The sequence below is a fragment of the Tubulanus polymorphus genome, chromosome 6 (genome assembly GCF_964204645.1).
Source record: "Tubulanus polymorphus chromosome 6, tnTubPoly1.2, whole genome shotgun sequence".
Classification (NCBI taxonomy): domain Eukaryota; kingdom Metazoa; phylum Nemertea; class Palaeonemertea; order Tubulaniformes; family Tubulanidae; genus Tubulanus; species Tubulanus polymorphus.
The window spans coordinates 18,994,161-19,020,520 of NC_134030.1; the positions used below are offsets into that span (position 1 = coordinate 18,994,161).

A 26,360-nucleotide genomic window follows, 5' to 3' on the forward strand; every position below is an offset into this window, starting at 1 on the left:
CAGCGTATGTGCGTAAAGCTTATTCTGAAAATCGAACACAACATAAGACAAACAAATAAACAAGTCCGCAACAGCCAAACATCTCAAATAGAATATACTGGTGTTTTTTGAACGTTCTTTACTGAGAATGATAAAAGACATAACATTCGTGCCGAAGCCAAATATGGCAATGCTGAAAACGACGTAAGTCGTTACCTGTAGTAGAAGATTGACGTGAAACGGTTTGTAATCGGCGTGATGGATGTATTTACATCGCGGGTGAGGTTTAAACGCTGTCGTCTCGGTGGTGGTTGTCCGGTCCGATCCGTTGAGGTTGAGAAACCGCGCGCTAACTACGGAATCATTTTCGGGTGCCATCATTTTAGGCTCACTCGACGTCGAACAGCTACAGTCGATGAAAATAATATTTTGAAACTTCTCAATCTGCGTACCTCATGTAGCAGCTCAGTCGAAAGCAAGTTGCGCTCTGAGCGAATGACAGTCGACGCCGATAAACGCTGTTAGAGACTATTGAACACGATAATCATCAACGTATGAATTGACGGCGCCGAGTTTTTTTAAAATGTAGTATGCAACTAACTGAAGCAAAGCTTACCGTATCATTATTGTACGAATTCAGAAACGCAAGAACATGCCGTCATACGGTGCAATTTAATATATCTAGCAATGCAGTACGAGATCACGAAAAACTACTAAACGCTGAGGCTTATCTTCACTTCTTTTCAGTCACCGAAATCCAAAAAGTTTGGACTTGCTCACGGACTATTTCCCCGTGCATTACGGATCTGCGATGAAACTCTCCTTTCGGCTGAATTTGATCACATCTACAACTCTCTTAAAATGGCTTATCCCGATAATATTTTGAAAATCGCTGTTTCCAAGGCTAATCAAACAACTTTCTTTAATTCTAAACTTACGAAGAAACGCAGGAAAATGCCGCCATATGCTGCAATTTGTTATATATAGCAATTCCGTTACGGAGCGCAGCATAGATGACTTCGATAAAATACAGTCACGCGAGATGACTTTATAAATGACTGTCGTGCGATGACTTCAAACTGGAACGACAATGAATGACTTCAAAACAACACGGTACGACATGACTGCGAAGTCAAATAGCGTGGGATGACTTCAACGAATTGGTGTGAGTTGACTCCAAAATATAACGGCACGAAATGGCTTAGAAACAGAATGACTAGTGATGCCTTCAACAAAATGAGGCGCCATGCGACTTCGAAATAAGATAGGGAAAATTTTTCTTCATTATTGCAGTGGAACGTCGTTACAATATAATAATAATAATAATATAATAATAATAATAATAATAATAATAATAATGATGGTGATGGTGATGGTGATGGTGATGGTGATGGTGATGGTGATGGTGATGATAATGATAATGATAATAATAATAATAATAATAATAATAATAATAATAATAATAATAATAATAATAATAATAGTAATAATTTATTTACTTATAGAGCGCATTTCTATAAAACATAATCATTGCACTTCACATTATTAAAACAGATAAGACAGGATGCAGATTTCAACGGACTTCATAGTATAGGGTGGCTTATCGACAATTTTGAGTCATATTGTTACCGGGTGTACAAAATCACGAAAATTGGCCCTGATGTTCATGCAAACTTATCAGGGGGGCTTGAAAAACCGCTAGTTCGTTGTGCAGCTGCGCGGTACGGAATCAAATGAATTCCTATCTGGGTCGAAATTCTAAATGAATAGAAAAATAAATCGTTATATCCGAGTTGGTTATAACGAGAATCTATTGTATTCGCATACGCGTTCAAAACAAGAGATAATACACCAGCTGTCCGTAATTACGATACCGGTTCAAACAGTTTAATTTCCCGTTTGAAAATGGCTCACATCCGACTTGTTTCGATGTCGGGCGCAGGCATGCAAAAATACCATTCTTGAAACGTAAGCTAAACCCTTTCATCTCATCAACGCAAAAATGTCATTAGCTTTGGTACGAATTTTGGCTTTACTTAAAAATGATCGAATTTCGTAAAGCTTCCCAATAACAGAGCTGTCCCTAGCATTTGAATTCGGACGGGGGGAGGGGGGTTATAATAACAATAACATTTGCAAAAAGGCACTTTTCCAAAATCGCAACTAACGGCCCTGTACATAACATAGCTCTAGGATTTAACACATGGATCTGTCAGAAATTATGATTTTCACAGGTACTCTGCGAGTCGATTTCATTCTCATATATAATGACATCCATTTGTTTCTTTTAAAAGTCAAAATTTAGCGTGAGTTTCACTCTTCCTCTTTTAGATTATTTGTCATTTCTAGTATCTAAATGCTTTGTTTTCCGTCATCAATTTGTATGTACCATGAGTATTTGTCGTGAAAGATATATTTCATTGACAATAAAGTTTATCATTATTATAGAACAGTGTATCAGTAGTCCATTATAGAATGACGAATTTGAATATTTGGGAAATCTCTAGTTAGGTTTATATTATAGGTATACACACGCTATATGTCGGATATGACACGGTAACCCAAGACTGTCATCAATAATTTCAATTACGTATATTTTCAGCTAAAAGCAAACTCAACATACTTGATAACAGATAATAGGAACTTATGAAAACAGCTGTCGGAGAACTTAAAGCAACGAGACTCTATAATACCGTAGAACTCTAAGTCACGACGGTAGCTTGTGATGATTTGATTCGCGTGTTTTATTGATAATTGTGAGTAACTAATTTACAATCTATTATAGATCAACGATCAATTCATCTACATTTCGTCCGAAATGGAAGAAAAAAACTATTACTGAAATCTATAATTACCAAGTTGAGAGACGCGTTTCTGAATTGAGATGCGTCTCCTGGCTGCAAACTCATTTTTGATTGATTTGAACACTTTATTTTTCAAATATAATTTACAGCATAGTGTACAAAGCATAATACAAAATACAGTAAATTAGACCTGGAGGGGCCTGTAGAAACTAAGGAATAGTTTGTATAAAACAGGTCCCTCAAAAGAGAAAAGAAAAAAAGAGAAATGCAATAAAGAAAATAATATGCTCACAGTCAACCCTTAACACACAAAATGCAATCAAAGTAAACTATGATAACAGCTTTATTAAGATATAATCATTTAATAAGCCAGTTATTTTCTGAAATATCCAAAAAACAATAATTTTAGTTCGAATAACTGTATGATAAAATCAAGCACAAAGTTGCTTTCTATAATTTCTTAGGAACAGTTTAGAATTTTCCATGTTTTTTAGATTTTCACTGATGTTATTCCAAAGTAAAGGGCCGGATACTTTTACTGAAAATTTTCTTCTTAGACTATTGAAAGAAAGTGTTTGTAAATCTTGACGTCGCCGAGTATTGTGACTGTGGATTTGAAAATTTTCGAATGATTTCGGTAATTCGGAGTGGACAGATCTGTAGATAAAAGTACCTAGCTGAAGTTTATTAATATCTTTGAGCTTGAGGATATTAAAAGCTTTGAAAATAGGGTCAGTGTGCGCCAAATAATAGGAATTAGAAATTAGCTCTTTTTTGCAATACAATTAATGGCTGAAGTTTATTTTCAAAATTTCGTCCCCAAACTAAGTTACAATACTGGAGGTAAGGATCAATAAGCGACAAATAAAGGGTACGAAGAGAACTCACTGGCAGCTTATATCTTACTCTATTTATTATACCAATGCTTCGAGAAACTTTTTTTTCAACTGATTTTATTTGATCGTCCCAGGTTAGATTTCTGTTTGATCTCTATATTGTTAATTGATATTCTCAAGTTATGTTTCAATAGTTTACCGAACACCATAAATGACGTCTTCTTTACATTTAATGACAGCTTGTTTGTTTGAAACCAGGTATACAATTTTGATAATTCAATGTTTACTGTACGTGCTAATCTGTCTAAATTAATGTCACTATAAAAGGCATTTGTGTCATCGGCAAACAATATAAGTTTTAACACATTAGAAAATTTAATACAGTCGTTTACATATAATAAAAAAAGCAAGGGACCTAAAATTGAGCCTTGGGGTACTCCAGTTTTAACGGTACATAACGAGGATTTATAATTTTGAATTTGAACAAATTGTTTTCTATTCTTCAAATAGTTTTCAAACCAGTTGTTAGAGATGCCTCTTATTCCATAAAAACATAATTTTCTTAATAAGATTTCGTGATCAACGGTGTCAAAGGCTTTTGATAAATCTAAGAATACCCCAATAGTTGATTTGTTTTCTTCTAAATTTTGTGAAATTTCATCAGTTATCAATGTTAAGGCCATGGCTGTTGAATGGTTCTTTCGAAAGCCGAACTGGTTTGGGTGAATGATATGAAACTTGTTACAATATTCGGTTAATCGATTATACACTTATCTTTTCGAGAATTTTAGAAAAGCAAGGCAGTACGGATATCGGTCTGTAATTATCAAAAGAGTCATTATTGCCAGCTTTATAGAGTGGACGTATTCGCGCTACCTTCAGTTCAGCCGGCACTATACCGGAATTTAAGGTACAGTTAAATATATGAGTTAGCGGGTATTTTACAGAATCAATTATTTTCTTAACTACTTTTACAGAGAAACCATCAGCACCAGCGCCTTTGCTGGGTGAGAAATCATTTACAATCTGACTGATTTCATCAGGGTGGGTCGGGAAAAAGAAAAAGTTTTCATTTACTGGATCTGTCAGATATTCACTGAAGTGGACACCTGTATCTGGTATTTGATTGGCTAGGTTGCTACCAATATTTACAAAGAAAGAATTAAATTCATTAGCGATATTTTCATAGCCGTTTGCAACGATACCGTTCCTTTTGAAAGAGCAAGGTAATCTACACCGATCATTGGAAGATTTTCCAATTAGACTGTTTAAGATATTCCATGATTTTTTCATGTCGGATTTGGCTGCAAGTAATTTAGTCTCATAATACTTTTTCTCGGCATATTTGAGTGTACGAGACAAGGTACGTTTGTAATTCAAATAATTGTTCAAATGTGATCTATTACGCAAAGATTTTCTGTACAAGCGATTTTTGTGTTTAATACATTTCAATAATCCAGATGATAACCACGGTTTATGTAATTTATTTTCGTTTATTTTACGGGGAGTTGAAAAAGGAAAACATTCATTATATAATTCCATGAATTTAGTGTTAAATGCGCTGTATGAGAGTTGCGGGTCTGCATTACTATAGATATCCGACCAATCAGTGGCCCCAGAAGAGCTCTATTGAATTTTGAAATGTTACGTTCACAATAGTTTCTGTTCGAAGTAACCTCTTGGTCAATTTTTGGCTCAACGTGATTACAGACAGTAAAAATAGGAAAATGATCCGAAATATCGGTACAAATAATACCCGTACTAAACACATGGCGAATATCGTTACAAAAAATATTATCTATAAGCGTCGAGGATGTGGGAGTGATTCTTGTAGGTTTATCAACTAATGGAATGAACCCAAATGAAGTCATATTTTCTAAATATTTATCAGTTGGTCTGTGGGCGTTAACTTGTAGTAAATCGATATTGAAATCGCCCATAAGATAGCATACTTTGTCTTCTCTATTAAGTTTCACTAAAAGTGGAATTAATTCATTATTAAAGCCATTTATGCTTTGTCCGGGTGGTCGATAGATCAGACCAATTAATTTATTTTTTTCTTTTTCAAGAATCAATTCAATAAATAGACATTCAAAAGTATTTCTATCCTCGGATAGATCTGGTCTAAGTTTCACATTAAAACTTTCTTTGAAAAATAGGGCCAAACCTCCTCCCTGACAATTTTTTCTACACTTAAAAACACTTTTCATACCTGGGAGATTATACAGCCTGCCATTATCATGAAGTTCGCTAGTCCAGGTTTCGGTTAACTCGAAAATAGAAAAGTCAGTTTTTAAATTGCTCAAAAAATATGAAAATGTATCAAAATTTCTGTTACAACTACGAATGTTTAAGCACAGATTGAAAAATGTTCCTTTTCAAACTCTACAATAGAGTTTACATCAAAGTATTGACATTTGTTATAATTAAAGATGTCGATGATGAATAAGTATAGGGTAGATAATACTCGTTAATAGGTAGCATTATTAGACTGATGTTATCGGTAAATCATCCGGGACTGAAATTCTGTCCTTTTTGGCTATGTGAACAGTTGGGCTAATATCGGATGATGATGTCTGACTTCTGGTTTGTTTTTTATTCTGATCCGGTGTTAATGCACGAAGAAAGACTTGTGTAAGTTCTTTGGCACCATCGATTCCAATATGGATTCCTGACCTATCAGTTGAATCAAATAACGACTGGTTAACTGAAAAATTTGGTTGGAATACCAAATCATTGTCTATATAGTTCAAATGATTTTCACTGTCACATAGCTTTCGAAGATAGTTATTGATCTTTGAGGAAGTGTCATTGTAGGTTAGCGCGGTCTTACTTTTTCCTTTACGCGGTAGTATACTAGATACATTAATTTGAGCGCTGGGAAATGTATTTCGAAGGATATTTATCATTTTTGACATATCCAGGATTGTTTGGTCATGATCGTCTTTGTTTCGAGTCATGTCGTTGGTCCCTAGATGGCAGATTATCGATTTTATTTTCGCATTTTCAATAGACGGGTCCCCTTTCTGGAGAAGTTTATTTACATCATGGGCCGTTGCACCCGAAACGCTGCACACGTGAACGCTTTCCGGAATATCTGTAAACATCAGGCGAGAGCAGTTCGAGTCACCCATAATAATATGTTTCGGGGGCACAATTGTCGAGCTAGCGGTGCGGCTCTCTGCAGGTGACATGTCAGTGACGGTAGACTGAGTATGAGTAGGAGTTTTAACTGTGGAATGTGATTTGTCCTCACATGATTGATGATCAGTTATGTCGTCGTCAAAATTCAGTCTTTTTTCCAACCCCTGTAATATCGGACATTCTGATTTTTTATGCCCTTCCTTACGGCAGTAGAAACATAAAACGCCAGATGGACAATTGGCTGCTAGATGGTCTGGAGATTTACATTTAAAACAGAGTTTGCGAGTACGCAAGAGACAACGATAATACTGGTGATCCGTTTCACCGCAATACACACACTGCGTTTTATTATTATCGCAGTAAAGTCGGACTTCAAATCTTCCAAATTTTGAATTAACTGGAATTATACTTTTCACTTTAAGCAATTTAGCATAAATAGAGCCATTCAAAATATCGGTGTTTTTTATTTTCCCTCTTCTGATACTCCCATTTATTACCTCACCGTATGTCGATAATTGGGAGGCAATGAACGCATCTGATAATTCAACTGGACGTGCATCTTTAATTGTAACGTTCGTAACATCTTGTACATCGTCAGCTTTATCAATTTTTAACGTGCGGTCTCTTATGTTCGGTGGATTTTTTATGAAATCCTCAACTGCACTCGTGTCCTTGAACGTAATTCTACACTCACCAGTTTTTGTGATTTGAATCGCACGCACTCGAACTGATTTAGATCCCAGGGCTGATAGGATATCACTTTCCGTAATCCTTCCACCATAACAAACGACCGTGAGAGGTCTTTTTAGATCCATGTTTCAACTTGCGGCTAACTGAGAATTGAGGTAAAAATCCAAAAACCATATCAGTGACGGAGAAGCGACTCCTACACCGCCGCCATTTTGAATAAGAATGAAATTCGAAATAATGTTTTCAAAACCAAGTTTTGCGTAGATTAGATCGACAAGTAAATCGCGTTTTCGTTAATACATGGACTCTAAAATCGTTTTAGATTCCATTGTTAACCCTTTCAGTGCGTCTACACCACAGTGCGGTGTATAAATCAGTGACAGATTTTGCAAGTACACCGCAATGCTGTGTATTGATGTAATTAGTAATTGGTAATCATCTCTCTTGAAAAATGGCAGCACCAGTCAAACATAGAAATACTAGAAACTAACGATACACCGCGCCGTGGTGTAGACGCACTATAATAGTGGTATTCCCGTTATTCAACACACAAGGGTGGAATTTTTAAAAATTTTCAAATTATCTCCAGCACTATAGGCTATTAATTACTCAGCACTGAAAGGGTTACAATCGGTGTTATTTCCAGTCGAGCGGCGACGTGTTTCGACGTTTTTTATGACGCTGTTACGCTTGATAGTTATCTCGGTTATTGCCAGAATAATCAACAGTAGTTAGTCATATACTAAGCCAGTTATGAATTAACTTATCGACATGGCGAATTAGCGTTAAAATAAAGAGGTTTGAACTTGCTCGCGAACCTTAACTACGTATATTCATTGGTACATCGCTCATTGAATTCTATATAAGTTTAGAAACGGTGAGTTATGTGCGCGGAGCATTATTCGAAAGTTTAGGAATCAAATCCAGAAGCACAGGCGGATTTTAGACAACGCGCGTAAATTTCGTTCGGAAATATTACGATTGACCCAAGTAAGCTTTAAACGTTTTTGAATTCAGTTTTATTTTCGGATTAAGTATTGGCGATTGCGCTCTCCCCGCATAGTGATAAAAATGTGTCGCCAATTTCCATTGGATGAAAATAGTTACGAAAGATTTTCCAATACAAATGACTAGAGCCCAGATTTGAGATCTGCAGGATCAAGTTCCACAGTTGTGAGTAAATTTGACTCCAGTGTTAAAAATCATTCAAAATGATTTGATTTTAACTCTAACTCGCTACTGAGGAACCGGACCAGGGTTGTTGTAACATTCGGTGATATTTGATTGATTGACGTAGAGCGATTGGTAGAGACAGCTGATTGTCTGATGGGGTGCAGGTATGTACAAACTGCAGACTGGCTCATGGGGTATGCAGGGTACAAACAGCAGACTGCTCGAAAAGGCGTCGCACGAGGGACACAGAAGGCAGATTGTCTGACGGGGTGCAGGGTACAGACAACAGATTGTCTGAGGGGTGCAGGGTACAAACAGCAGATTGTCTGAGGGGTGCAGGGTACAGACAACAGATTGTCTGAGGGGGTGCAGGGTGCAGACAGCAGATTGTCTGAGGGGGTGCAGGGTGCAGAGAGCAGATTCTCTGAGGGGTGCAGGGTACAGACAGCAGATTGTCTGAGGGAGTGCAGGGTACAGCTAGCAGATTGGCTGAGGGGCGTGTGACGGGTTACACAGACAGCAGATTGGCTGATGCGTTGCTGGAACAGACAGCAGGGTTCAGTGAAGATAAGCGACAACGCTGTTAATTGTTACTATGCCATTTCATCTACCGGGTTTACTTCTTCAAACTTTAAAAAAACTGACCGCAGATTGTCCGAGGAGGTTGATACCGACAGTAGTTATCGTATTATTTAGACATTCTACTAAAAGTTAAATATCGCGGTCTAGTCTAATATCAGTGTTTTAAAAATTCAATCCAGGCTGACAAGAGAAGAAACAAAAGTGCGGTAGTAAGAATTGAATCGCTGAAAAGATAACTAAAACCTTAATAAATACGACGATCATTATGGGTCATAACGTATCGACGCTGTGGTCTCCAGTCGTTATAACTGTCAAAACCGGCGACAGAAAAGGCGCCGGAACCGACGCAAAGATTAAAATCCGCCTTCACGACAGCGACGGATGGGTCTCACCTGATATTACGTTGGACAACATGTTCAAAGACGATTTTGAACGAAACAAATCCGATACTTTCTCGGTCCAAAGAGAGTTTCCCGATTGCGGGCCTTTCACGTAAGTAGGAACGTATTTTCTGTTTGTTTTTTTTTTGTTCAGTGATATGTTATTTGTCTGAACGACTGCCGGTTTTTGTCTTGGGCACCGAATTTGAATATTCGAATATTTTCAGAGTCGAAAGCCATTGGAGTGCATCAATAGTCCGTTAGTATACTAGACCGGGGCCAACTAGTCCAAGGGTCCACTAGTGAGCCCATAAGAGACTTGCCTAATAGTGGATCCTCGGATTAGTGGACCTTAAGGCAAATGGTTTCCCAGACTATTGGGCTGATTATGGTGCTATTTCCCACGATGCTATTTACGGGCAAAATGATCGTAAATAAGAGTTTCAAAAGTTTTCATACTGTCGATTCCAGTGTATTACAGTGCCATGCGATGTATTCAATAGGCAATTGATTGCTTTGTTCCTGGAGACATAGCGATAAGTTATAAGTCGTATTACCCACGATAGCTCAACCCCTTCTGAACCCCCCGCCGAAACATCCCTTAATCTACATCGATTAAAACCCGCGATATTGAACTAAACTGACTGCGAAACAACAATTATTCTAAGCGGGTGACCTTTGCATCGCCAACAGCTGATGTTAGAAAACCAAACGCATTACAATCTGCTGTAATTGGCCTACTAATCAACTGGTTCAGCAATTCGGGTCAATAGTGCAATCGCAAATCTATTCGTCACCGATTTGAAAAAAAGAATCTAGACCTTTCTTATCGGCGATTCAATCGAAAGTCTCATCAGCCCTACTGGGTAAAGGTTGTTGAACTATCGGTCTAATTATTCTTGAAAAAAGCGCCGCGCTCGACTAAAAAGATAATACTCGCAACCCTTGTATCATGCATGGCAATAACATCTAGCTCGAGACCACGGGTATCACGGGTATCACGGGTATCACGGGTATCGCGGGTATCGCGGGTATCGCCGTTTTTCAAAAAGATATGTTTCTTGCTTCGCTGTGGTGCAGGCTATATAGTATGTGACCGAAACATCGAAACATTTCATATCATATACATTTTAACTGTACGACGAGTACAACAAAATGGTTTTCAACAATACCGTAATTAATTAATTAAAACCGTCATTTCAAAAAGTTCACTGAAATGAATAGTAACATGTGTCAGAAGTGATAGCCAAGAAATTGATTCTATTCCCTTCATCAAATCAGAAAATTTTACGATGTCAAAGCGCGTTTTCTAAACAAGACAAGATTTTCTAAGATATTCTAGATATTATGACAATAACATTTTTTTTTGAAAATGTCCACTCGCGTGTTCAGTTTTTAAATTCATCGAAAACGAAATAAGAAATTAATATGAAATACATTCACTTACAAAATAAACGCCAAATTCAAAAAATTCTATTTGTTATTTTGAAACGCCAATATTGATGACGTTGTGATCAATATTGACTACGATTACTGGTCATACAGTCTTTGACGTCATCGACGCAGATTGATGACGTAGTGCACATCGACGTAGACCGAACCCCTTAAAAAGCGCGTACTATCGTTGTATATAAACATCAACGTTGTTTATACGCCGGCGAAGAATTTAATTTTCGATTTTATCCATTTCAAGGGCTATAGAGATCATAAGCGATCAATCGGGTCTTATGCCTGATTGGTACGTCGATACAATACACGTACTACACAGACGACTAGAAGAAACATTCGTATTTCCCATTTATCGCTGGATCAAAGAGAAGAGATTGTATATATTCCGCTGTTTGGACGTCAGTCTACCGCAGTTCGACCCGTATCCCGAGCAACGACGGGAAGAGCTGAGACAAAAGCGGGATGTTTACAAATACTGCGAGAAATACCCCGGCGCCCCGGTGCAGGTAAGCTACGTTTAATTCGATTTTTATCAGGGGCGGGTCTAAGAATCTGGAAAAGGGGCTAATTAGGCTGCAATGAGCTAATTGTGGGGCAAAGAACTGAATTGAAGTGTTGCCCGTGCACTGACAGCAGCCAACAGGACTCGAACCAGGTTGTTAATCAACACTGCGCATAGATATACAAGTGCAGTGTCAACGACTGATTTTGTGGTCACTGCGCCGGCCCGGTGTCTACTGGCTGTTAGCTTAAGGGTATTTTTTGCTTTGATTGTCTTTTTTGGTAACTTAAAAAGCTCACACACAGAAATCATATATTACATCTTGCCGGAGGCGCGGCGAGGCCTGTATAGGTCAGAAAATCTTCGTAGGGATGTAGTTGAAATCAAATGTTCAGTTTAGAGTTTTCCCGCGATATCGGAACGACTATTTAAGATATTTCTAAATTGTGGATCGTTGGCCAAAATTAACGACGACATGACTTTGATTTTCCTGCCCCCTCCCCCTTCCTTTCCCAACTAACGAGTCGACGAGCGATTGATTAATCGTGGATACGTCTTTTTACAGGTTGAAAATTTACCAAAAGACGAGCAGTTCAGCGAAAAACATCAAGTACGTAATTTATGTTATTTTTATTTCTGTCCACTCCTAGTGAAATCTACAATTGGATACCGGCAACACCAGACGGCGCAACAAAACACTGGGTCATTCATAGTGAAAGGCAGTTCATTTCATTATCAATGAAATTTGAACTTGATTTGTAGGTTTCGATATTGGCGTTTTAGAATAACGATTACAGTTATGAATTTGGGCATTTATTTTGTAACGAAATATATTTCATAACTCTTATTTTATTTTTGATAGAATTTGATAATTTTTGTTGAGAGGATGTGTGCTAGGTCATCAATATATCGAGGTTAGACTGGTTGTCGGTCAATTCAATTCAATTCAATTTTCTATCGTCGACAGTATCAAGGAATATGCTGGTTGTTTCTCAAAGCGTCTTTTGAACTTTTGAGTTAGTTTTCTTGTCTATTTTCTTTTAGGTCGATATGATGTACGCTAAATTCAAATTACTGGGAGAAAAATTCGTCTTCAAGATTTTATCACTAGGAGATTATTGGGATTCGCTGGATCATCTGAGCACTGCTTATCGCGGCAAAAACATGCATACGCCAAAGGTGTTTATTCATATGATCCTCCCTTTGACAATTTTACTGCTCCCAGCCCAGTCCCACTCCTTCAGACATCGATGATCGTAGCGTGAATTGTGCACGATCAGTATTTGGAAAAGTGCTGATGAAATCTAATGTTCGGTATTTGTAATTCATTTTTAAAAAGGAATCCTTCGACACAATGTGAAATGCGGTCAGTTTTGAAAAGTGTACTGATTAAATATCGAGTGTCTGGTGTTAGTAATTCATTCGCAATTGAAAATATCTCAGATAAAGTACCGGCTACACGTAGAATGTGAATGATCGTTTTTTTTTTAAAGTTAGCAGATGAAATGTCTAATGTCTGGTATCTGTAGTTCATTTTCAACAAATGAATACTCTGATCACTATATCTAACAATCATTTAGCGTCTATGCTGGACGTTTTTTCGATTAATATATTGTGTATCTTCTTGTATTTTTTTAGGCTACGAAATACTGGAAAAACGACGATTCATTTGCGGCGCAGAGACTTATGGGTTCAAACCCAATGCTGATAAAACTATGCAATTCGATACCAAATAAGTACGTAATATGCTCCCTCTCCCTCTCCCTCTCCCTCTCTCTAATCCTCTCCCTCTCCTTCTCCATCTCCGTCTCCCTCTCCCTCTCTCTAATCCTCTCCCTCTCCTCCGTCTCCGTCTCCGTCTCCCTGTCCCTGTCCCTGTCCCTGTCCCTGTCCCTGTCCCTGTCCCTCTACCTCTTCCTCTCTCTAATCCTCTCCCTCTCCTTCTCCGTCTCCGTCTCCCTGTCCCTGTCCCTGTCCCTGTCCCTGTCCCTGTCCCTCTCCCTCTACCTCTTCCTCTACCTCTCCCTCTCCCTCTCCCTCTCCCTCTCCCTCTCACGGTTGTACCTCTATTCTCGTCTAACAGTTTTGCGGTAACCGATGAGATGGTGACGCCGATAACTGAAGGTTCGACGATCGCTAAACTTATCAGCGAAAAGAGGCTTTACATCGTCGATCTGAAAATCCTCGAAGACATAAAACCAGCGGATAAAACGAGAGTTGTAAGTTACCGATACGAAATGACATCCAGAGAAATATCTAATAATATCATACTAATCAATATTCTATTATTTCCAATGCAAATTGTCTCGGGAGATGTCCTCTTAATGACACAATACATCTGGATGATAAATTTGTGAAGGGAGCGAGTGCTGATAATATTGTCTAATAGCCTGTGATTGTACTCAATGTCGGATCAAACATGCCTCAGGCGAAGCTCTGACCATATTTGGAGGCTTTAGTCGGGCTAATCCCTTTCCAGTTGGACCGTGTTCTGACCTTCCCTATTCGGAAGATAGTTGCGAAGTTAAAATTTCACGTTCAATCGAATTTTGTCAAACAGGCAGTATCTATGGTGGCTGATAAGGGCCATAGCGTAAAATTCCTGGTATGTAAATGAAAGCGCCAGAACGCCAGAACGCCAAAACGAAAAAAACGTCCAATTTTCTCTAAAAGTTCGTTTTGGCACGCCAAAACAACGAATATTCCGTTTTGGCGCCCCGCCAAAACGAACTTACATTTTGGCGCCCCCGCCAAAACGAACTTTAAACCACGTAAAATAATTCTATACATACGTAAAATATTTTCATACATGCAAATTTATGCAAATTACACACAAGTTCAACGCACCAAATTGAAAAATGATTTTACTGTGGTTGAATGCTTGTTTTGGCGGGGGCGCCAAAACGGAAATAACCGCGCCAAAACGAACTTTCAGAGAAAATTGGACGTTTTTCGTTGTTTTGGCGGGGGCGCCAAAACGGAATTTTCTTTGTTTTGGCGCGCCAAAACGAACTTTCAGAATTGGACGTTTATTTTCGTTTTGGCGTTCTGGCGTTCTGGCGCCCTCATTTACATACCAGGAATTTTACGCTATGGCCCTTATCAGCCACCATACAGATTAAATGTGAAACTGTTTTATAGTTGATCGGGCTATCACGTAGATTCTATTTTGCGGTGGATGATGATCACTTGCCCAAAGAGTTAAGGGTTTAGATCGTTTGATGCAATCGCGGCCAGGAGGTCGTCAGAACGCATACTGGGCCTTTTTCGAAATTATCTGTAGGTTGCGCCCCAGATTTCCGCATTATGGATTGGTGCCCGTGGCAGACGCAGCATTTGTAACGATGTTCAAACTGCCCATTTATTTGGCGGGACCGTTCGTGAATTGCTTCTACCCGCGCCCTGCAGTGAATTCCTAAACACATGTCTAATGTGGACGAGCATGGAAGAGTGGAATATCGTATGGAAACCCAGGCAGCACATATTTGAAACATATTTGATCGATTTATTCAAGGCATTTATTCATTTTCTGTCAAAACTGACTTACAATCCTGATTTCAAATTTCGAAATTGATTAGAAAGTAATTTCCTCGTTGTAGCTTTGCGCTCCGATGGCCTTATTTTTTGTAAACAATGGAGGAAAACTGATGCCGCTTGCGATACAACTGTTTCAAACGCCGAGTCCGAACAACCCAGTAAGTAAAAATGATCACATTTTACTTTTCTTTCTAACCTTCGAAAAGACGACCCATTGTCGATAGCATCCAAAGATCATTTCTAGTCAACAATTTCCCATTGAAATGAAATAGGCCCTCTGGTAAAAAGTATTGATGGCATTGCAGTTTCATTGTATGTTAACATCGTCATTTTCCCTGCAGGTCTTCCTGCCAACCGATGGACAATACACTTGGCTGGCTGCTAAAATGTGGTACAATAATGCTGATTTAGCCTATCACCAGTCGTTGACTCATTTAGGTAAGTTAAAGGACGAACTATGAAACGAAATGTGTAAATCATTGAATAGGAAATAACGTGATGTTTTGATAATAATCATCCGTCACTTCACGATAAAATGAACTACGAAAAGCCATCTGACCGTACGATGGAACGGTCTGACGTCGGCCAAAATAAGAATGGTGGATTAAAGCATCAACGAGTTCAGCCGTATAACTTGATTTTCGTTGGCTGATTTTAGAATAGTCTCAACGAATCGGCTTAGGTAGCTCTGTATTCACCGTCTCCAGAGTTTCGCCATAGTGTGGAATGTCGACCATCCTCGCTTGCCAGGGTTTGATTACCGCCTGTTGAAGCTCACTCAATACAAACCCTGGCCAAAATTCACTGACCTATTACACCGACCACGAAATCCTGGGCGGACAGGTTCCCGGTCAGCGCCCACCAGTCTATATATCTAGCCAATCAGATGCGTGGTATTCATAGAGAAAACGTCATGTGCCTTAAAACATCCGATTGGCTAGATATATAGACTGGTGGGCGTTGAGCGGGAACCTGTCCGCCCAAGAAATCGTGGGTGATGTAATAGACCAATAAAGGGTTTGTTGCCAGGGTTTGTGTTGGCGTATATATTGTTTTAAAGTTTTTGAAAACTGATATATGTAACATCAGGCAGCATGAAATTCATTCCTAATTAATTGATATATACATATTAATTCTTTTTACTTGAGGTTTCACCCATTTGCTGATGGAGGGTGCGGCCATTTGTAGTCACAGGAATATATCACCGTCACATCCTGTATTCAAACTATTGGCTCCACATTTTCTAAACATCATGGCCATCAACAGGTAAAATAACCAGTATCAGCCTACATTCAACGCCATGTTATCATCAATATAAACCGAAATCGTTAAACAAATAACAAGAGCCCAGGTCCACAGTTCTGAGTATAGATTTGATACAGAGTTAACTTAAATCATCATCGAAAATGAACGTGTTTCAACTCAGAGAAACCTTCGAGAAATTTATGGAAAAGTGCCCTTTTTGCAAATATTATTGTTATATCCTATAGAACTGCTCTTTCTGGGACCTCGCCAAATGCTACCATGTCTAACATGAAAGGTCCGCCATTAATCTTTTGTTTCAATCTGTATTTCAATTTGTATTGAGTTATATTTTGCTTGGTTTATCTCACACAGTTTGGCGTTGGAGAGATTGGTCAGTCCTGGAGGTTGGATTGACAAAACTATGACGTCTGGAGCTAGCGGTTTATTTGATATCGTCGTCAAAGCGTAAGTTTATCGACTTGGAAATAAGCCTCGAATTATAGAGCTGATGACTTCGGATTTCTTGTGTAACTTCGTGAACTCTTCCTTCAAGTGTTTCCCATGCTCTTCGGAACAAGACCAGTATAAGATAGAATTAGATGCGCTAGAACGTGGTGTCAGTAGTCCTCCAGTGGTACTAGACCGAATGATGGAGAGAGACTGGTTAAGATTCATTTAAAAGCCCCTAAACTTAATCGAAAACTTAAACTTAATCCTATACATAGCTTAGAGCCCTTCCTAGCGTAAAACTAAGTTCTTAGTTGTATAAACATATAGACTTCAAGAACGGTATGGAGCGATATTCGATCGAACTGTTCAATCAAATTCGCAATTGATAATATCTTAAGGTTTTTTCTTTTTACCATTCTTAAGTTGGAAGGATTGGAGACTCGACTTAGACGGAACGTTACCGAATGAACTGAAAAATCGCCAAGTAAGTACACCGACACTGACTAGTCGCACACCGTCGCTTACGATCACCACGCGGTCGAAATAAGTGCATATCTGAAACCGATTGGAATACGCAGCGAGGCCCGTACCCACATCTAATCACCCGATTGTTTTTTCTTATTAACCAGGTCTACGACTCGAAGTATCTCCCTAACTATCATTATCGTGACGATGCGCTGTTGTGCTACGACGCCATCGAATCATACGTTACAGAAATCATCGATATTTACTACGGTACGTAAAACGATATGATGCGAAACGATGATATCAAGTACGGTACCGAGTTCTCCGGTAGATTGAGTCGAGGTGTTCAGTACCTCAAATAACTCTTATCGGCAGTTCATATTATTGAGCGATCTAGTTTTCTAACTACCAATTCCGTGTCTCAAACTGCGCATGCGCGTAGGCGCTGTGCATAAAAAATATCAGTGAGATGAAATGGTAGTTAGAAAAGCTCGTTCTCCACATTGACATAATACGCGTATTTATTGCTACAAATATGTAATATCACATTAGTAACTTCTGTCTTCATATCTCACCTTATTGATTGAATTTCTATTTGTGTGTTTTCTGGAAATGCTGTGTTTTCTCTCAAAATCCCGTAATACGAGTTCGAGTGTAAAAGCAGCAAAGATTATTGATTTCCCGTTGAATTAATGATAATGATAATGATAATGGTAATTATAACGATAACGATAACGATTGATAATGATGATGATAATGATAATGATAATAGCAATAGCAATAGCAATAGCAATAGCAATAGCAATAATAATAACAACAACAATAACAATAGCAATAATAATTTTATCTCCACAATAAATAACAACTTGTCATATAGAGATATGCGAGAATATACAAATATGAAATATTTTAACATAATGTGTTTATAATCGTTTAAATATCATCAGATTGTATCGATACGTTGAAACAAGATGAAGAGATACAGAACTGGGCGTGTGAGTTGTGTAAATCGGTGGCGGCTGGAGGCTGCGGGATTAAGGTTCGTTTGTAATTCATGTGATGATGTATACTTTACGATGGGCGACTATTTTGGCAATTGGCCAACGATACGTCGCTTCGTGCCAACAGCAATGTAATATCTAGATACATGACCGATGCACACGGTGAAAAAAAGTGCCGAAATACGAAACGGTAAAATGCGTTTATGAGTTTCGGTGATTCAGTTTGTTTAACGTTCTAACAAGAAGATTATTTCGAGAAAGAAAAATATTTTTCACCTTGTCACCTCCGAGGCTCTGTAGATTGACGATGATGAATTTTTAATGCTGTTTTTGGGCAGAATTTCCGGCGTTAGATCCAAATCTTAAGAGCACTTTAAAAAACCGCTTTCCGTGTGCGCTAGGAAGCTTAACCATTTTTTAATCGAACATATTTATTTTATTTTTCATTTACAGGGTGTGCCGGGCGATGGTCGTCTTGAAAACAAAACCGACCTGATATCGATATGCACATCGATAATATACATGTCAAGCGTGGGCCACGCCGCGGCGAATTTCAATCAGTATGAAGATTATGCGTTTCCCCCGAACTATCCGGCTTGCCTTCACGGTAAACCACCTAACAATAAGGTAATATATAGCAAATCTAATGGTAGCTTGTAGATGTATTGGCGTCCCAACCGGTAAAACTCTTTGCGTTCAAATATATTGTCAGAATACTTCAAATGAAACGGTCATTTTGAGTTATAACGGCAGATTTATCTAAAATACAGCTGTTTTCTCATCTGAATGACTCCGTAGTCACGTTTTTGTATTTTCAAAACGTCGCTTGTCCACATCCACTCGTTGTGCCTCTTCAGCGGAATGAAAGGCATTCTTTCTAAAATAAGCATTTTCTGAAGTAGATTAACCGAAAAAGATACCAGACAAAATTGGCCCTTGGTTCTAGTATATTCCGTGAAAAGATTAACATTCATTTTGTTATAATGCTAAGGAGTAATCCTTCTGGGCCCAGTTTCACGAAAAAGTTTAAGCCTAAAACGGTTAAGTTTGAATTGTTGTCCTCATTCAAAACATGAAGTAACCAACAGCAATTACACCAAAAATTTGAGTTTAACTTTTTTTGTGAAACTGAGACCAGATATTAACATTTCACTATGGTTTTTTTACTTATATTAAAATCACTCACGTTTCGTTTTCTTCGTGTAAGTTTAATTTCCCCTCTCTCTCTCCGCTAAAAATAGGACGAGTTGACCGAGCTGGATATCGTTAAGATTATACCGACCAAAGAACAAACTCTCGATACGATGGTCGTGACGAAAATTCTCAGCAACCGCGCTACGCAGGCGCTGGGGGAATTCGAAGTCACCTACGCCCACGATCCGAAAGCACTGGACGCAATCACAAGGCAAGTACTAGTTTTTGTTCGCCAATCTCTCCATTTCCATTTCATCTCAAAATTGGGGCCGCCGGTCTCCTCACATGTTCTCACGGTCTAAACCGATATAATCTATTAGAATGACATAGACGTAAATATGCCAAATAAGGCTAAAAAATTATACCTCGATTCTTAAGAGCTGAACCGGTCGGCTGGGTCTACCTTATTTAGCGGGGAGGGGGCAATTTTCAGAAAGTGCCCACTGCATATATTATTACTGATATAAAACTGTCCTTTTTGGGTTTCTCTCTGCCCCCATCAAAATAGATATCATCATAAAAAATGATCGATATTTAGAAACAATCTTAAGCATGCAAATATCAAAACTAGTATGCTGATTTAGAAATTGTCTAGGTTCTGTAATTGAAATCGCTTAGAATATATGTTTGACGTCCTGTATCAAGTTATTGCGTTAGTGAAATATTGCGAAATGTCAGACACGGATTTCTGCACGTATTTCAATTATATTGTGTATTCTATTTTTTCAGATTCAAGGAGAACCTTAAATCGATCAGCGCAACTATCAAAAACAAGAACTCAACTCGCGAAATGGAATACACGATTTTAGATCCAGCAGAAATTCCCAATTCTATCAGTATTTAATCACATCCATAACTGTTAAACAATGTTCTTTGAAAGCGCTACAATAGGGAAGTTTCCAGTTTCCAGGCGCCATTTTGAGGCGGTCCCGCGGGTGCCGCATTGTTGGAAAGATTTTTTAAACTAAAACCTTTAGCGCGATTCACTGTAGTCCATCCCTCTTTTGCTTCAAAAGCTTAAGTCATCTTTTCGAGGCGCCTTCCTTTAAGTGACGCACATATTTTCTAAACTGTAACTGTATCCGATTGTTGCAGCCGAGAAAAATAAAATAAACACCACCAGAAAATAGAAATTGTCACCTTTCTAACGATACATGACTTAAATTTTTGAGGCAAAAGAGGGATGGACTACAATGAATCGCGCTAAAGGTCTTAGTTTAAAAAATGTGAAAATCTTTCCAACAATGCGGGACCCGTGGGACCACCTCAAAATGGCGCATGGAAACTGGAAACTTCCCTATTCATGCTGGTGGTGGATTAACGAGAATGTATAGTGCTAGGGGACGAAAGATCTGGCAATATTTTGATTCATAGATAGAAATATTATCATGAATGAATATAATGCCATTGCGTAATTCGTTTATAGCTTCAATACTTGATTTTACCGAAACTGTATCAGTTGCAAACAATTTTTTTTAGTGTTGTTGAATAAAGATTGAATTGAATTGACTTCTAGTTTCGATTCAATGCATGCCGTCAATATCGTATCACTCATTGAGTCATCGTGAATATTCGATGTCCTCGTTGATTTAAGTTAAAGAAAATAAATAGCATGTCGTTTACTGTAACCGGCTGGTTGTTGTTGTATCGGCAGGCTGGCTGGGGAACTAGCATTTACACCAGCGGTACAGGATTCCATCCATCAGGAACAACGAGGCAGTTAAACCTTATACGTACAATCTTTATTGCATCCCGGAATGAGAATGATTATCATAACTTTACACAGTCTTTATATACAGAATCATGAGTATAATGTGAGAACTATGTGTCAGACAAGTTGTAGACGTCAGGACTCACAAACTAACCCCTAGTGACACATGTATGAGAGACATTAATTAATTATTGATTTGCGCTGACAAGAGCTAATTACTATGAAAACATATTGAATAATGTCACATGTTTATTACGATTAAGCATATATTAATACTATATTCATAAGTTATTTGCATTATTAATATTATTATTATTATTGTCAAGCATTTCCATGTAGTAAGAGATATGAAAATTATGAACCATTCGATATGAAATTGTAGATATATATGATTATAGAATATGCAACTTATATCAGGGTGACAATACTAGTGTTCGCGCTTTTTCTTCGATAGAAAACAGCTTTCAGTTGATTCCGAAATCGACGCCTCGAAGTACAATAGATGATGAAATTACGAGAGGCTACGATCATTCTGATTAGATTTCGAACTAGGTTCAATATCGAGTACGAGGAGCTTTTACCAATCCGCGTTCCGTTCAGAGCTAGAATACAACTGGTGATTGCTGCACTCAGAAAAAAGGCCTTTTCTTTAAATGAAAACATGAAATAAGAACTAACGGTACTGCTTAAGAAGTTTGAATATTCGTAAAAATAAATTCGTATGGCTATAGCAATAAAAACCGACTCATTCCAAGTGCTAGTCAGGCACATCTTTACGGGTTTTAGCAAAAATGCCGATCCCGGCTTAAAATCATTTTGAGCATCGATCGAAAAAAATCACCCGTCGGTGACGCATAAACACGGTGGCTGATTGGCGACATGTCAATATTTTTTTCATCATCCTCCACGGAAACGGGCAAAAACAATTCAAACTGCGCAAAAACGAAATATTTTGTTCTTGCGCGTTTAAAAAGTTTGTTTTTGCGCGGTAAAAGTTCGTTTTTGTGCATTTGAGAGACGCAGTGGCCGCGTGGTTTAAGCCGCCGGTCTTAGCCGCCGGTCGTTAATTCTCGTTCAAAATTTACACGCGCTTCCGAACTCAAATGATTCGAGGCAAAATTGCAGGAAAAATAAGTATAAAATCACGTCTGAGATGAACTTTTCACATCGTATTTACGTATTCATATTTCGGATAATTTTGCTGACAACACGGATTTAATCGTCTGACCGTCTCGGTTCGCGCTACGTGATTAACGCATTCATCAGATGGTAGTAATATTTCACAGGAGTTTGTTTGAATGCGGCGTCATTGTAATCATCACCCGCGTGACTGTCTCCGCTAATTTCACACGCGTTCGATTCATTTCAATTTTCATTATCTTTTCGTTCTTTGTCTTTTCGTGTCGGTGTCTCGTTTCATGCGAACATGGTATCTTATTGTATAGACAACGAACGGTCACGATATCCGACGCATAAATAACAGGTATCTTAACTACCGGTTTTCATTTACGAGTCGCGATCGAGTTGTGCGTCATTTTCATCCGGTTGAGATGTTGTTCCAATCCTTCGTAAATCGATTAGTTCTTCTGATGATTTGTACTACTGGTAAGTCGAATTCGACTGTATATCGTTAGACTCTTACAGGGAGAAGATTAGATTTAGAAATGTGTAGGCCTAGATATTTACCACGTTCACGTTATACTATGTCTGTCTACTACCAAAAATACGAGGAAAAATGTACAACTTATTTCCTGAAAAACTGGGCCCAGTTGCACAGTCGTGACTTAAGTCCAAAAGTGGTCTTAAGATTTAAATCTTATAACTGGTCTTAAATTGTTAGATTGGCTATAGAGCTAAGTTGGTCTTAGACTGGTCTTAAATCTAAGTCATGACTATGCAACCGGCCCCTGGGGTTTTTCAATAGGCTATCATTTAATTGTCCGAATAGCTACATGCGTAATATTGGTATCAATTGAACCAGAAGATTCTGAACTAAGCGTTGACTTTTGTTTTGTATTAATTGAAACAGCAATTTTTGTATAGAGCTTAAATGAAAAAGTGTTCTTTTAGACTTTTTACTTGTAAGATTCACAAGCATTTCACCGGGCTCTCAATTCCGTGGCAGCGCTGCTAGATGTCAGCACTATAGTTTTGTTCCAAATATGGCTTATTCTTGGCATAAGTCCAGAATATACCACATGGCTCTTTATGTATTTTTGCTACTGCACTGGCAGACTGGACCGAGCGTTCGCTATAGCGAAAAATTTGTTAAGGCTAAAATAGTCATACTTTGTTTCTCCGTCCGATGAGCCTAAAAGTTGACCCGGCCGGCCGCCTATATACTCTGTACATAACTTTTTTTACATCACGATTAAGCTTACAAAAACAGATTGGGCAGTTACCCGGAGGTTGCGGGGAAACGAGGTATCATTTTGATGATAATTATTGAAATTTATCAAAATGAAATAAGAGTCACGAAGTTCATTCAATCGCAAAATAAATGCCATAATTCATAATTGCAACTGTTATTTTGAAACCCTAATATTGATGACGTATTGCACATCGACTCACACAGAACCCGTCATTTAACGCGTTCTAGGTATCAATGTATAATATTAAACAATATTGTAACGGTTTTTACGGCGTAAAAAAGTCAATTCAAACGCCAGTGAAATTGCATTTTGTTATTTCACATGGTACGATTAGGCCCTATTTGATTACTGGAGTACGCATCTTTATTTTCTTGGAAAAAAATTGAAGTATTGAAGATGAAATATTTCAAACAAGATTTTATGGAACAGGCGTTTGATAATGGCCGGGAACAGAGCAAGAAATACAGGTTTTTTTTTCAAATTTCTTCATCGAAAAATAAGCCGGAAACATCGAGAAATATTTGCGCTCAATTATCATAAAAACGCGAAGGGGGACACAAAGAAAAAAATTACAATATTCTTTTAGTATATTTTTGGGATATTTAAAAAATCCAATTAACTAAACAGTAAAATAGTAACGTACGGTTCAAGTCATGTGTGACGTCACCGTTTGGAGCGAAGGGCTAGGGAAAATTGCATCTTTATTGAATTTGAGTTGTATTTAAAAAAATTCGTCTGAAAACAATTCTTAAAACCATAATTCAGAACAAGACCATGTGCCTGCAAATTCATACGATAATCAAATTCCAAGGGTAAACAGCCCCGTAATTTACACCGATTTTTAACAGCGAGCGTCAAATTCTTATTTGGAAAAGGGACAAAAAGCGCGACTTAACACTAACAAATGTCTACGGTCTTACGCTATGCTGGTGCTGGTGTGATTGGAAAGAATAATCGTCGGCAGGAAACATGCCTAATTAATTCAATTTCAAAGAACAACTGCGATAGATTCTAAGAATATTTCATTACATCCATTACCTGACCACGATTACGATTTCGATTAATTTCCACCAAACACACGTCACACTTCAGCATATCGGTAATAGATAGATTGTCACAGTCGTCAGTCTTAACAGATGACGCGATGCGTTTTGTAATTCTTGCAATTCGATGAACTCCGATACGCTGGAGAATTTAGTCTTTCATGTTGTCTCGGTCTACAACAAACGCTGCTGTACTAAGATTTCAGTTGGTCACTCTCCGATATTATTTCCTTCCAGGTATCATATCCTTCTGTAAGGAAAACGTTTACGAAATCGCATCGGAGTTCATCGATATATTATATATATATATATATATATATATATATATATATATATATATATATATATATATATATATATATATATATATATATATATATATATATATATATATATATATATATATATATATATATATATATATATAATATATATATATATATATATATATCGATGAACTCCGATGCGATTTCGTAAACGTTTTCCTTACAGAAGGATATGATACCTGGAAGGATATATATATATATATATATATATATATATATATATATATATATATATATATATATATATATATATATATATATATATATATATAATAGCAAGTTAACGCTGCGCGAATGATTTTACTTCATACCAATGACTTTTGATTCTTTTTTTTTGTGGCGTGTGGTCGGCGATGGGCGAGCAGAGCATAGCTTCATTTTATGCAGACTCCATACAAATGTGGCTTCCTGTTTTGACTTTTACCGAAGTTTTAGGCCATTTTCTGAGTGTCGGTTTCTTTAATGAAACGCTGTGTTGTAAATTGATTCTCAATGCGCTTTGTGTTTTATCGAAACAAAACTAAATGTAAATCGATTATTTCAGATAATTTCATCGTGTCCCAACGATTTCCCGAAACTAAAATGCCGAATAGCCGGTTTCCAGAATCGGGTCACTCACGCGGGATGCCTGAACGTAATATTCCCGGAAAAGGCGTCACCAAAAACGACCAACTGATCGCCGATTACAAACCAGCATCAGCGGATACGGATAAAGATGGCGATTTAGTTCGTGTTTGTCCAGTCATAGGTTGTTCGGCTGATTTATGTATTTGCGAACTGTTCAACAACTGTTGCAACCTGATTGGAAAGTGCGTTGTCAGAAGCGATGCGGACGAATCGAGACTAAACAGGATGAGGCGACAAACTCGATGGACCGACTGTACATATGGAATCGGAGACGAGACGTATCGGTCAAGAGGTTTCATAGCGATCAGTCGGTGCCCGATCGATTTCGACTTGAATTCACAAGCGCGTCGCTATTGCGAATCGCCGTCCAGTAATCTTGCCACCACGATCCCTGTCTACATCGAAGACTGGCTCCCGTTTAAGAATATGTATTGCGCAATGTGTCACGGGTTCAACGATACTCAATACAAACCGGCTAGACTCCTACTGCAGTGCATAAACACCACAAGAATTGATGACGTCATCATGAGCATGCGCAACTCGTCTCTAAGCGACGATGCCGCGAAAGTTCGGCTGCCCGAAGATTGTCGTTTGTCCTTCGAACATCGCGGGGGAGGTCGGATGGAACTGCTACCGTGCACGCGCAGTAGCGTAGCCATGACGTCACGGTGCGACGAGTCAGCCGATCGGGACTTGAGGTCTAAATGCGGACGGGTTTTTAACCCGATATCAGCTGTAGTCGGCGGACGAGTGAAAACATATCGTAATTATTACTGTATGAAATGTGAACTGAGTGACAGCGTTTTAATCGAATCGAACGTCGTTTGTAACTACGACCTAACCGGGCAGA

General features: G+C 38.3%; 1 protein-coding gene across 1 annotated transcript; it reads left to right on the plus strand.

Annotated features, from left to right (window-relative positions):
* The first annotated feature begins 933 nt into the window (after nt 1–933).
* Nucleotides 934–20,356, plus strand: LOC141907823 (allene oxide synthase-lipoxygenase protein-like). Its single transcript, XM_074797566.1, has 17 exons — nt 934–955; nt 9,508–9,700; nt 11,282–11,543; nt 12,105–12,149; nt 12,584–12,718; nt 13,178–13,275; nt 13,623–13,758; nt 15,139–15,234; nt 15,418–15,514; nt 16,225–16,342; nt 16,694–16,786; nt 17,195–17,255; nt 17,401–17,506; nt 18,184–18,275; nt 18,691–18,864; nt 19,479–19,642; nt 20,161–20,356. The coding sequence occupies exons 1-17, from the start codon at nt 934–936 to the stop codon at nt 20,273–20,275; spliced, it is 2,007 nt and encodes a 668-aa protein (XP_074653667.1). The 3' UTR covers nt 20,276–20,356.
* The last annotated feature ends 6,004 nt before the right edge of the window (nt 20,357–26,360 follow it).